The sequence below is a fragment of the Mustela lutreola genome, chromosome 7, assembly GCF_030435805.1.
Source record: "Mustela lutreola isolate mMusLut2 chromosome 7, mMusLut2.pri, whole genome shotgun sequence".
NCBI classification, from domain to species: Eukaryota; Metazoa; Chordata; class Mammalia; order Carnivora; family Mustelidae; genus Mustela; species Mustela lutreola.
This window is the reverse complement of record NC_081296.1, coordinates 122451324-122465787: the sequence shown is the minus strand read 5'-3', so window position 1 is coordinate 122465787 and position 14464 is coordinate 122451324. Positions and strand designations below refer to the sequence as shown.

Here is a 14464-nt window from a genome sequence, read left to right as displayed (position 1 = left end):
CACAGATACCAGAGGTTATGACTTCAACATACCTTTTGGGGGACACAATTCAACTCTTAATAGAAGATATAATTATCTTAAATGTGTATGCACTCAACAACAGAGCTTCAAATTACATGAAGGAAAAACTGATCTAGCTGAAAGGAGAAACAGACAAACCAAAATTACAGCAAGGAACTTAAACAGCCCCTCTCAGAAACTGATAGAACTACTAGACAGAAAATCAACAAGATCCTATTGAATGATTGTGTTGGATTCTACCTAGCAATCAAGAAATAGATTATCCCATCTTAAGCCATCTCTTCCAGAAACTTACAAAAGAGAGAATACTCTTCAATTTATTTTTAGAAACTGGTGTAATGATGATAATTAAGCCCAAGAAAGAGAATACAAGAAAGAAAATTATAGGTAATGTTCAATAATGAATATGGATTTAAAATTTTTAAATAAAATACCAGCAAACTGAATTTAGCAACATATAAAAAAAGATACAATATGACGAGTTTGATTTATCCTGGTAATGCAACATTTGTTCAACATTAAAAAATTGATATTCACTATATTAACATATTAAAGAAGATCATATAACCAGGTCAAGCTATAGGGTTACTTGGTTAAATTTCAACACTCATTCATAACTTTAAAAAACCTTGTTAGCAAACTAGATAAAGGGGCACCTGAATGTCTTAGTTAGTTAAGCATCTGTCTTCAGCTCAGTTCATGATCCCAGGGTCCCAGGATTGAGCCCTGCGTCGGGCTCCCTACTCAGTGGGAGTGTGCTTCTCTCTCTGTCCCTCACCCTGCTTGTGCTCAATCTTTTTCTCTCGCTCAAATAAAGAAATAAAAATCTGTAAAAAAAAAAAAATTAAAATTAAGAAAAACTAAAAATAGAAGGAAACTTCCTGATCTAACAAAAATAAACCTACAACAAATATCATATTAAAATATATTAAAAACCTACAACAAATATGTTTAACTCTGAAACAAGCATTCTTAAGATTTATTACAAGACACAGGTTATCTATTACTGTTCCTATTAATCATTGTTCTGGATTCCCAGGCCAACACAGTAAGGCAAGGAAATAAATAAATGTATACGTATTGTAAAGAAAGAAATAAAATTGTCATAATTCATAAATGACATGATGCTAACAAAGGACACACAACACCTTCACTGAAAAAAATTATAAACCTTTAATGAATTAAAGTTACCCAAATAAAAGAATAGATACATCATGTTCATGAATTGGAAGATAGTATCGTAACGGTATCAGTTCTCTCCCAAATAGATATATTTATTCAATGTAATTCTGATCAAAAATCCCATAAATGCTTTTATAATCTTAAAAGCTAATTCTAAAATGTTTATAGAAAAGCCAAAAATAACCAAGACACTTTTGTAGAAAACTTCAAGATGGGGAGACATACCTACAAGATATGAAGAGTCTTTTTACAGCTCCAGTAGTTAAGGACAGTGTACCTTTGGTGGAGATGTAGACAAAGAGTTTACTTGAATAGAAAAAAAAGCCCAGAGAGACTCAGACAAATATTGAAACTTGGTATATAATGGATCAGTGAAAAGGATAAATTTTTTAATAAACAGGGCTGGGAGAATTGGTTATTTATATGAGGAAAAATAAAATTACGCCCATACTTCACATTATACACAAAAATTAGCATCAGATGGGTTAACACTCTAAATGTCAAAGACATTTTTAGAACTTTTTTAGAATTTTAGAACTCTGTAAAAGATGTGTGCCTTTACAAAACACTTAACAAGACATGCCTTTACACACGCTGGCCCTTCTGTCCGGGTCTGTCTTGCCCTCTCCTGCCTGCTTCACAGCAACTCACACTTCACATTCTAGCTCATATGTTACTTCCTCAGAAAAGCCTCCTTAGGGGCGCCTGGGTGGCTTAGTGGGTTAAAGCCTCTGCCTTCAGCTCGGGTCATGATCTCAGGGTCCTGGGATCGAGCCCCACATCGGGCTCTCTGCTCAGCAGGGAGCCTGCTTCCTCCTCTCTCTCTGCCTACTTGTGATTTCTATCTGTCAAATAAATAAATAAAATCTTTAAAAAAAAAAAAAAGCCTCCTTAGTTATCCAGACTTAATCACATCCCCTGGTTATAAATGCTCGAAGGTCATTCTACTTTTTCTTTTTTTGTTAATCATTCTTTGAGGTATAGTTTATATAAAATAAAATGAACAAATCTTAAATGTACAGCCTGATGCATTCTTACATGGGTAAATACTTGTGTAACCACCACCTACATCAAGATATGGAACAATGTTTCTCCCAAGTTTAAGCAGGTGGCTTCTCCCTCTTGTTAGATAAATGGGCAATAAGGGCTGGATGGAGGTATTGGCTAACAGATAGTGAAAACTGTGAACAATTCATTGAGGCTGAAATTAGTGGAGCCTCCAAGTAGGGCCCTTTAAATGGGCGCCTGGGTGGCTCAGTCAATTAAGGTTAAGTATCTGCCTTTTTATCGTGATCCTGGGGTCCTTGGGATTGGGACCCGAGCCGGGGGTGGGGGGTTGTCTCTGCTCAGCAGGGAGCCTGCTTCTTCCTCTGTTTCTCCTCGCCCCACTTGCTCTCTCACTTTCTCTCTCAAATAAATAAGATCTTTAAAAAATAAAGGGAATGGATGTCACATACTGGCCTCGGAAAAAAAAGCTCATTTATTCTACTCAAAGCTATGTGACCAGAACAGACCATAGTGCACAGTATTTGGGGTTGGGCCTGGTGGAGAGGGGAGGTAACAGCATATATAGAAACTGAACTTCAGGGGCACCTGGGTGGCTCAGTGGGTTAAGCCACTGCCTTCGGCTCAGGTCATGATCTCAGGGTCCTGGGATCGAGTCCCGCATCGGACTCTCTGCTCAGCAGGGAGCCTGCTTCCCTCTCTCTCTCTGCCTGCCTCTCTGCCTACTTGTGATCTATCTCTGTAAAATAAATAAATAAAATCTTTAAAAAAAAAAAAAAAAGAAACTGAACTTCACAAATCTGGAACGAGACAGGCAAATACTTCTAAATCAATAAAAAATGTTTTGTCTCCCCCCGCAAAGACACAAATGCTAACTTGAAGAGCATGGCTGCTGAATTACCTTGCATATAACACAGGAAGAAACAAATACATTATCATAGTTACCTTGACCGCTCCACAATATTGAATGAAGTTACATTTCCTGATTCAAAAGTTGCAGCCAAAAAGTCCTAAGGGCACACAAAAGGGCAGAGTTTCATAACAGACATGTTGGCCCCTTAAAGTGTAGAGCTAATTCTGTCAGTTCTTATCAACCATCCCTGCTTCTAGGGAACATCAGATGATGCTTCAAAGCTCTGAAACTAAAAGGTCCTTTGATTTCAAAACTGGAGTTTCAATCATCATCTTGATTTCTACTAAGATTTTAATGGAAGCAGAGAAAATATAAGACAACAGGTTGTTGAAATCTTGTCCAGAAACAAACTAGACTTTGCTCATCTAGCTACATAGTCAGCAGACAGTGAAGATTTAAGTTTTGACAAGTTCCATTCAGTCCGTAAATACCTTACCAAAGAAAATGAAGAGGTCGTAGCTTCTAAGGAATTTGCACACACATTTTGTAGATAACACTGCTAACAAGAGGTGACTTGCTTACCTGTGAAATTGAAACATTCATAATGAAAAATTTTAGTCATTTTCAGTGTTCTCGAAATGTACAAAAGCATTTAATGAGATCTTTGATTTTACAGAATGGAAGGAGATAACCTCATTATACCTTCCCCTACAAGACAGCTGTCACTGCTGCCTTCCATAGAAAAGATGTTAAAATGTTGGCCTCCCATAAAAATCAAATCTTCAAAGTGTGGGATAAGAAGAATATCCTTCTCTAATTTGGAAAACATTAAAGAGAAGAGGGATTACAGTAAAATAGAGGGGCGCCTGGGTGGCTCAGTCGTTAGGCATCTGCCTTCGACCGGGATTGTGATTCTCAGGGTCCTGGGATCATGCCTCACATCAGACTCCCTGCTCAGTGGGAAGCCTGCCTCTCCCTCTCCCACTCCCCCTGCTTGTGTTCCCTCTCTTGCTGTGTCTCTCTCTGTCAAATAAATAAACAAAATCTTAAAAAGAGAAAGAAAGAAAAAGAGAAAGAAAGAAAGAAATGTATATGCTGCTTCTCTAAAATTGATAGTCTCTGAAGAGGCTAGAAAAGGATAAACTGATTGCTCCTGAGTTTGATGTAGTTTGTAAGTTGTGACAAGAACTCATACAGTGAAAAATGACTCCTTTTTTGGAAATAACACTGTTCCAGAACACAAAAGGAAAAACAAAAACAAAACCCACTACCAGAAAAAGAGACCAAGTTAAATAGGACTTCTTTATTTCCTTACTACCTGGTAACTTATCGGACTCCACCTTCATTTTCACAAGTTCAGATTATCTCTGTGCTTTTTAAAACTATTTTCTCTGAGAAAGAAAGGTTGAAATTATGGTGGCATTTCATGTGTTTCAGAATAGTTTTTTAAAAGATGGGTATTTAAGACCTGGATGGCCTATAGGATGAATCCACTGATGCAAAGGACCTAATTAGTTGACAAAGAACTAATCCATCAAAGAACCCTATGAAAACATGTGGATAGACTTTTTAGAGAGCTGGAAACTACTTTCTACAAGTTAGAAAATCTGCTGGTTGGAAGTAAGATCATCAGTTTCTGAGTTCGCATGCTTTTGTTAAGATGACATTTAGTGGGGCGCCTGGGTGGCTCAGTGGGTTAAGCCTCTGCCTTCGGCTCAGGTCATGGTCTCAGGGTCCTGGGATTGAGCCCCGCATCGGACACTCTGCTCAGTGGGGAGCCTGCTTCCCCCTCTCTCTGCCTGCCTCTCTGTCTACTTGTGATCTCTCTCTGTCAAATAAATAAATAAAATCTTAAAAAAAAAAGAGATGACATTTAGTTTGATGTCATCACATCAGACTAATACCTAGACTCAGAGTCATGTGGGCCTGGTAAGAGCAAAACTGCAAATCAAAGTCCAATTTTATGTTTTACTGCTCAGTTTTACCATTATGTTAAAAAAAAAAAAAAAAGGATGTTCTAAAGTTCGTAAGTAATACTGGAAAAGGAAAACAGTGAAAATAAGGGACAGAAGGATAAAGGTCATTATTATTTTAATTAAATATAAGTAATACTTGTCTAATTAGTCCTATTGGTTTATGTGTTTCTTTTAAAAAGTCTTACATTTATATGTCTTATAATATATAATAAACCAACGCACCTACGGGCGACTGATTTTCAACCAGGGTGCCAACACTGTTCAGTGGGTGAAGAGCAGTATTTTGAACAAATGGTGCTGGGACAGATTACTATTGTTCTAATTAACATAATTATGTTAATAATAGCAATAACATGCTATTTAGAAGTATTTAAAAGTAAATAATACAGGGGTACCTGAGTGGCTCAATCCGTTAAGGTCATGAGTCCAGGGTCCTGGGATCACGCCCTGAATCCGGCTCCCTGCTCAGCGGGGAGTCGGCTTCCCCATCTCCCTCTGCCCCTCTCAGCAGCTAGCTCTGCTAGCTCTCAAATAAATAAATAAAATCTTTTTAAAAAAATAAAAATAAATAATACAGAATGATGTATAATTTCAAATAAACACCTCTTTTCCAAATTTTTTGTTAAAGTAATAAAACATAATTATGCCAATTATGATTATACATTGTATATAATAAATTTATGACATGCATTTATAATATAATATATATTATATATTGTATATATTTTAGTCTGATATGGCTGTGTCCCAGGTTGGTGCTTTAAAAAGTTGGTCACCCCAGTTAACCCTCACCTAAACCCTATGAGATAATACTGTTTTCCCCTCCAACTTATGGAAGAGAAAACAGAGGCTCAGAGACATAAATTAACTTGCCTAAAATAACAACATAATAAATGGTGGAGTTTTTTTTTCCTTCCTCCCATCTAAGGTTATCTACTCAGTTCTCTCCTTTTTGGGGAATGATTGAACATGGAAATGTCTGATCCTTTAATACAGGGTACAGAAATTACTGGTCCATGATAATATGAGCATGTGTGTACACATACGTGCATGTATGTGTGTGTGTTGGCTAGGCGTGTACTCTAAAATTAGGAATCCAGGTTTCTGTTTTCTCTTGAGAACCCAGAGGACCTGGAAACACCGGGCCCACCTTCTTCCACAGTAGCAGTTGCTGACCAGTAGCTGTCTGTCCAGGCAGGACATTCATCCCAGTTTGCCCAGTTCCCCTTCTCCCTTTTGCTCTTGTCCAGCCAGCTTTACTCAAGGACATTACCCTCGCTTCAGAGAGGCAGCAGACCATAAGGTAAGAGTCTGACTGCAGCCAGATGGGGGTTCAAATTCCGTCTCTTGCTACTCACCAGCTCCTTAACTTTGGATAAGTTCCTTCACCTCTCTGTACAGGATTCTTCCATCTATAAAATTACACAAACAATAGTATCTTTTCCATAGGGTTTTTAAGTATTTAAAGTGATAATTCAAGTAAAACATTTAGAACACTCTTTGGCATGCACGTTTCCTATCATTGTCATTACTGCTTGTCACCCTGTAACCACTTTAGTTTGTGTTCTCCACTGAAGAGGAAGCTTCCTCCCTCCGCCCTCGGAGGTGTGGCCCCAGCCAGACAATGAAAACAGATCACAATAGTCCAGCAGCTGTGCTTTCTGGGTTATTCTGCTTTAAGTAATTCCACACATGGACGGACATCAATCATCTGGCCCCCTTTGAGCTAAACCATGGCCAGTCCAATTACTCTTTACAGTCTCTGTTCTAAAGGGAAGATCCTGCCTCCTGTCCTTCCTGCAGTTTTCAGTTTCCCAGCTCTAGATATCCTGCACGAGATTAACCGAAAAGGGACAAGCAACCCTTGGCAAGGCAGTGCTCACTAAATTCACACAGGCAGGCAATAGTATCTTTTCCACCCTCACCTTGAACCCACGCCCCAAAGAAGTTACAGTCTCAGAGACAGCTCTGATGCAAACACACTCCAGATGGCCTATGACCAAACGATATTGGCCATTCCCATCTAATCATCTGAGTCATGTTAAGGGTCAAGCCCCCAGTTCCCCCCCAAAGATATGAAATCAACTTTCTACCTCTTTGAGGACTGAAAAAAGGCTGGCTTTTTGGGGGGGGGAGGTGGGAATCTTTACAAAAGATTCCAAGGGAATCTTAAAGGTCTGGTTTTAAATAATATCTAGATATAAATTGAGATTATAAATATAACTTTAACAAAATAGATTCTGCTCTCCAGAAGATCTTTCAATATGTTCCTTTCAATATGTTCTTCCACTTAGCACTATATTGCTAATACATTTGGTGTCAATACATTTACTTTTACAATGCTATTTTTATTGGTTTTATGATATTCAGCTGTACGAATGTAATCCATGTCTTATACTCAGACATCTGGGTTGTTTCCTGGTTTTCGCTAAGACAACAATGAGGTGACAAACACACCCTTGTGAATTAAATTTGAACAGCAGCTTCGTTTTTTTAACCTGGGAATTTTTCCTAGATGTGGTTCCCCTGTGTACTGCCCACCTTTGGAAATAAATCCATTTGTCAGGGGGGAAAAGTGTTAAAACATGCTAATTTGCATATTCCATCTATTTCCTATTAGACCATAACTGACAGAGAAGCTCCTAGTTATCAGCACCTGCTATGTGTTGTACTTTCCACTTATCTGTACATATTATCTGTACTTGACATTCTTCGCTTAAATGACCCAACAGTCTTTTGCAATGGGCCTTATTATCCTCATTTAAGAAATGAGGCTCAAAGGAGTAAAGGATTATATCCAAGGTCACATCTAGTTAAAAGTAGAAAATTTGAATTCTTGTTGGTCCAACTTCAAAGTTCAGGAACTTTCCTTAACACCATATTCCTGAAGAGATTCTGTAATTCAGTTTTTGTATAGACCCAACAACAATTTAGATGCTGTGACTCCAATGACCATTTAAAACTGTCAGTGAGGGGCACCTGGGTGGCTCAGTGGGCTAAGCCTCTTCCTTCAGCTCAGCTTAGGGTCTCAGGGTCCTGGGATCCAGGGTCCTGGGGCTCTCTGCTCAGCGAGGAGCCCGCTTCCCCCCCTCTCTCTCTGCCTGCTGCTCTGCCTACTTGTGATCTCTATCTCTCTTTCAAATAAATAAATAAAATCTTAAAAAAAAAAAACAAAAACCCGTCAGTGAATGAATTTGCAAAATGAATAACCACTCACTAAAAACCGATGGAAACTGAAATGTTTCCTTCTAAAGTAGCTGAAATCAAGTGGTATTTCTAATTTCCTTTGATCCTGAATTTGCATTACTCTGTACCATCAGCTCCAGGGTGAACGCCTGCGTAAGACAGGCGGGCTCTTCCTTAGTGCTCACCAAATGCTCTGAGAGGTCTCTATTTGTGAGTATGACTCCCTGTTTCTCTACTATGTAGGTTCACTTTTCTCTGTTAGGTGTTGTAAAAAACATACATAGGGACGCCTGGGTGGCTCAGTTGGTTAAGCATCTGCCTTCAGCTCAGGTCATGATCCCAGGATCCTGGGATCGAGTCCCACATTGGGCTCCTTACTCAGCAGGAAGCCTGCTTCTCTCTCTGCCTCTGCCTGCCACTCTGCCTACTTGAGAAGCCTAAGGAGTATGCCACAGGGTGCCTGGGTGGCCCAGTCAGTTAAGTGGCTGCCTTCTTCGGCTCAGGTCGTGATCTCAGGCTCCTGAGATCGAGCCCCATGTGGGGTTCCCTGCTCAGTGGGGATCTGCTTCTCCCATTCCCTCTCCTGCTCCCTCTGCTTGTACAGTCACTTGTACACATACTCTCTTTCTCTCTCTCTCTCTCTCTCAAACTGAATAAAATCTTTAAGAAAAAGAGTGGGGCACCTGGGTGGCTCAGTCAGTTGGGCATCTGCCTTCGGCTTAGGTCATGATCAAGTCTGGCATCAGGCTGCCTGGCTCAGCAGGGAGTCTGCTTTTCCCTCTCCTTCTGCCTTACACTCCCTTTGCATGTGCTGTCTCCCTCTTTCTGTCTCTGTCAAATAAAAATAAAATCTTTAAAAAATGTGTATAAAAAAGTATGCCACGATAACTGTGCTCAAGGATTATGGGATACAGATTCCGGATGATTCCTTTTGCTCACTCCCTCATCTTAATCTGTCCATCTTTTGGAAGGATCAGCTTTCACCAGTTGAAAGAAAAATGCATCTTATTCACCCAACCGGTCAACTCCTGACACTGAATTTGTGGTATGTAATTTAGCAGTTACTACAATATTGACATTGCCTTTCAGAAAAGTTGAGCCTCTCCTTGGCATGTATCAATTAGGATAGGTTCACCTCCAAAAAAGAGTGCCTTAAACCATGAGAAATCTTCGTACTTTTTAGGAAAGATTCCCAAAGTGGGCAATTCTGGGGTTGACTGGTAACTCAAAAATGTCATCCAGGATCTAGTTCCTTTTCACACTTCAACATCAGCATCTTGAGCCTGGGGGCTTTTCACCCTCGTGCTGTCACCTCACTGTCACCAGATGGCTAGGCTGCCACAGCTGTAGGCACTAGGTCTTCATACGACATTCAAAGATGAGAAAAAGGGGGCAAGGGAAAAACACCCTTCTTATTCTCCAGGAAGGAGGTATTTTCCAGATTTCTTCCTGTGCCCATCATGGGAACTGAATCTCGTGGCTGTCTCAAACAGCAAGGCAGGCTGAATAGTGAGGTCAAGATTGAACCCCTCGCAAAGGGGTTCAAGATTCCCACGATTGACTTCGACCAGTCCCAACTTGTATTTATTCAGCCTTTTTATTCCTACCTTTACATTGTTTTCTTTTGTTTGTTTGGTTTTTTGTTTTTTGGGGTTTTTTTGCTCTTTCCTTCTTACTGTGGTCAACGCTGAAGAAGGAGGAAATGACTGTTGGGCAGGCAGCTGACAGTGCCTGCTCCTTGTGTGATAACGGTTCTTCACGAGACCCTCCGCGCTCAGATAAGTAAGAAAGGACAATAAAGTCACACACATGCTATGCCCAAGTAAGAAAGGACAATAAAGTCACACACATGCTATGACTAGGGCCCGTCAAGAAGTGGGCTGGGTTTATGTTTGGCTCCTGCTTTAGCCTTGCCACAGTAAGAATGACAAAGATAACAAAGACACCCAAATTGTAAGAATACAGAAGCTGATTAAAATGTTCCATTGGCTGAACTCATTACGAATACCATTAAGAGGCTCGTGTGGGACTAAAAGAAGAAGGCAGCCGAAGTCTTCGGCTCCAAGTCAGGCAGAGAACAGTTTCCCTCTGACAGGGTCCTCACTGAAGACAGCTCTCCTCACCTCACATGACTATGAATCGGCCAGCTTCCCTGGTTAGAAAGGCCCAGTCACGAGGGCAAAAATCAGGATGTGTGCCGCGATATGGGTGGTCAGAAATTTTTTTAAATGCCATTTGTGTGGGGGTGTGTGTGCATGTTCCTCAGCAATGCATCACGCATTGCACAAGTCTGACAGCTCCCCACCAAAGAAAATCCTCTGCTCTAAAAGCTGGTCTCCGAGTCTCTGAGTCTCTCCTGTCCTCTTCCAGCAACATCGTCTTATGAACTGGGGAAGAAAGCCAGGAGACTACCAAGGTTGTAACACCACGGCTGTTTACCTCATGGGACATAATTTTGGCATTTGCCCACCCCAGCCTCTGGCTGCCTTATTTCCCTTGGTATGGCCGGAGCCTAGACCCCAGTCTGGGGACCTACAGAAGATACTGTCGGTGGGAAAGTGATTGCTAACTAATGCTAAATTTGAAATTAGGATACAAAACTGTAGCTCCCAAATGACCTCAGGTAGACCCAAATATATTACTAACTATAGTTATAGAAAACTAAAAGCCTTAATAATAGTTATCTCTAGGTGGTGATATTTGAGTGATTTTCCTCATATCTTCCTGCATGTGTAATTTCCCAACCACAAATAGGGTCCCCATAATTAGGTAAATATTGTTTTTCTTCTCTCTCTTTTTCATCAGCATCGCCGAGGAAGACGCTGTAACAACACCTGGTGCAGTTGCCATCCTGAGAAGGAGCAAACCGGGCAGGAGTTGCTTTCTTCCCATAAAGAAGCACAAAGGCAGAATAATCCATACCAGAAGTCTTGTGATGGTTTCTCAGGGAAGAGACTGCCCCGGGGCACCCCGGGCCTCTCCCGTCTCCCTGCCGCTCCCGGCTCTCGGCAGAATTTAGCAGATTCATCACTGTGCTCCATCCTAGGCTCTGCTATTTTTAGCTCTGTTGACTTCCCAACCGTAGGCAGACAACCATGCGGTAGGCTAAGCACCTGGCAGGTGGGCAGGGGCGCCCCAGCAGAAGGAGAGGACGGCTCGCCCCGGGGGAAGGAGGGCCTGGTGTCTCAGGCAGGAAGGATTTAGAGAAGCCGAGATCAAGCCTGCGGCCCCTGGGGGGACTCCAGGCTGGTGACTCCGGGTTCCCGGATGACCCCTCCTGTTCTCCAGCCCACGCCAGGCCGGCCCGCCACGCCTTGGAAGTCGCTGCTCTTCTGGGTGCACCCTTCACCCCACACCCTCAGGAGCCCACCGCCACGGCCACCACCACGGCCCCTCTCCAGCCTTTCCTCTGGCTCGAGCTCTCGTCACACCACTTAGGTTCATCTGAAGTTTGACAAGAAGGTGGCAGAGTTTGCTTGTTGATGGACACCACCCCCACCCCCCACCGTGGGCTCTGACCCACGTCCGCCGGGAGGAGAACCTTGCGTGACTCCGCCTGGAACGCCGCCGTGTGTCCGTGACTTTCAGTAAATAAATCGCGCCATCAGGGGCCAGACAGATCCTCGCCCTCCCCTCACCTGTGAAGCTGCTGTCGTGGCAGCTGGACCGCCGCTCACTCAGGTCCCCGGTGACTGCCTTTTCGCTCTGGCCACCCCGGCCCGTCATCGGCGTCACCGCCCCGCAGCGCGCGGCCAGCTCACCTAGCCGCTGCTGCTTTCTGTCTGGTTCTTGCCTTCAGTCTGTCCTCGGGGGAGTCGCCTTAGAGCCTCAGCCTGTTTCTGGGAGTCTCAGCTGTGCTCTTTTCGTTAAAAAAATAAAAAACAAGAAAAAATCGGGAGGGGGGGCAGCTTTATTGAGGTAGAATCGACAAATAGAAATTGTATATATTTACTTGGTACAATGTGATTTTAAGGTGTGCAGTGTGATGACTCAATGTATGTATATGTTTTCCAGTGGTGAGAACACTTCGGATCTACTCTCAGCAAATTTCAAGAAGCATCCAATACAGTGTTACTTACTGTAGTCACTGTGCTGGACATCAGATCCCCAGAACTTACTCTTCTTATAACTGAGGTTGTACCGGCTCCCAGCAGCCTCCATTCTACCCCAGGCTCCCGGAGGTCCACTTTTTTAGATTCTACCTATTAGTGAGGTCATACAGTATTTGCCCTTGTGTCTGGCTTATTTCACTTAGCGTAACGCCCTCCAGGTTCATCTACGTTGTGGCAAATGGGAGGATTTCCTTCCCTTTCACTCTTTATCATAACAGAAACATGTTCTTCTCCATCTGAACTTAGCCTCTGAACCTCAGAGACATAACTAATGTCCAAAGGCAGTGATCCAGAAAAGCCCACAATGGCCACCTTCTGGCTACAGGAGCTCTCGTGAAACCCAGTGCAACCCTGACACTCAGTTTGGCAATGTGACAGCTTTTTCTCCCCTAACAGAATGGAATAGGTAGTCCTGAATTTAACCCTCTTACCAGCTGTGGACCTTTGACTACCATCTTATGATCCTTAAGTTACAAACATCATGGGAAAAGTCAAACATGCCAGGGACAGTTGAACAGAAATTTCAGGAAGTTCTCCCATTTTTAATGACTCATTTTTAATGAGCTGCTAAATTACCCCGAGATCACTTTCTTTTGGACTTCTTATGGCTTAAACTGCTGTTGGGTGGGTATTCAATGGAGGGAAAAAATCCTAACAGGGTGTGGGATTGACCAAGGGTTTCTTACTTGCACATATAAATCCTTTTATTTTTTTAAATTTTATTCCATTATTATTATTATTATTATATCATTATTTGCACACATAATTCTTTATCAAATTATCAGTGTACATTTGGGTTTACCTATAATTTCTGTTCATATCAGTTCTATTAAAATCAGGAAGAAGGAAAAATGCCTATTATTTCTTCTGTGATTCCATATTGTTTTATAAGATTTAGCCAATATGATAAGGAAATAAAATAAAACAATTACTTTAAATATTGGTAAATAGTAAATTTTTCCTTTTAGGATTAGAATATTGTTTTCCTAGAAAGACTAAAAAATTCTACCTTACGTCTCAGTTTCATCATCTGTAAAACTGATACAATAGTATCTAGCTTTTAGAAATATTGATTAAGTAAGTTAATATACATAAAAAAACAGAATAATGCCTGGCCCATTGGTAGTTCTTGTTGTTATTAAAATAATGGAATAAGGTGGGGTGCCTGGGTGACTCAGTTAAAGATCTGACTCTTGATTTCTGCTGAGGTCATGATTTCAGGGTCATAAGATGGAGCCCCACTTGAGAGTCCCTCTTTCCCTCTCCCTCTTCCCCCCAAACTAGCACACACTGTCTTCCCCGCCCCCCAAAAAAGAAAAGAATTGAATAAGGTAACTGGACACAAAATTAAAGTACAAAAATAAGTAGTTTTACTTTTAATCAACAGAAATTTGTCAGGAGGGAGGAAATCCCACTTTTTAATAAAAAAATCAAACTGTAAAATGCCTAGAAGTAAAATGCACAAGAAAGGCAAAAGATCTAAAGAACTAACTATGAATCCTTATTAAAATGTGAAAAAAGCCTAAGTGTAGTAACAACTGACTAAGAATGATAGAGGGGCATCTGGGTAGCTCAATTGGTTAAGTAATTGATTCTTAATTTCCTTGATTTCTGCTGGGGTCATGATCTCAGGGTTGTGTGATTGAGCCCTCCTTAATCTCATCCAGCTCCTGGCTCAGTGAGGAGTCTGCTTCTCTCCTTCTCCCTCTTCCTCTGCCCCTCTCCCCACCCATGGTTGCAAGGTCTCGCACACTCTCTCAAATAAATAAATAAATAAATAAATCTTTGTACAAATTTTAAAAATTAAGAATGCTAGAATGTCATAACAGTGCCTGCCCTTCCCAAATTAATTTACATATCTAATGAAATGTCATCCAGAATCATCGTTTATATGATGATTTTAAAAATCAGTGGAGGAATAGATGAGAGTACGCAAGTAAATTCTAACAGAAAGATGGATGGGTGATAAAACAATTTGCTTTATATCTAATGTAATAAATAATACAACGTATAGGGACAGAGCGTTTATGGGAACTCTCTGTACTTTATTCCAAGTTTGGCTGTGAACTTAAAATTGCTCTAAAAGATGGTTTATTTAACATAGATAAATAAGTAAAAAAAAAAGGATG

General features: G+C 41.2%; 1 protein-coding gene across 1 annotated transcript in view; it reads left to right on the top strand.

Moving 5' to 3' along the window:
- Nucleotides 1-14122, top strand: part of LOC131836745 (uncharacterized) — a 50773-nt gene extending 36651 nt beyond the window's left edge. The window contains exon 2 of the mRNA XM_059182456.1: nucleotides 11029-14122. Within this exon, the coding sequence (XP_059038439.1) occupies nucleotides 11029-11427 (399 nt within the window). The 3' untranslated portion in view covers nucleotides 11428-14122. The remainder of the gene's footprint in view (nucleotides 1-11028) is intronic.
- The last annotated feature ends 342 nt before the right edge of the window (nucleotides 14123-14464 follow it).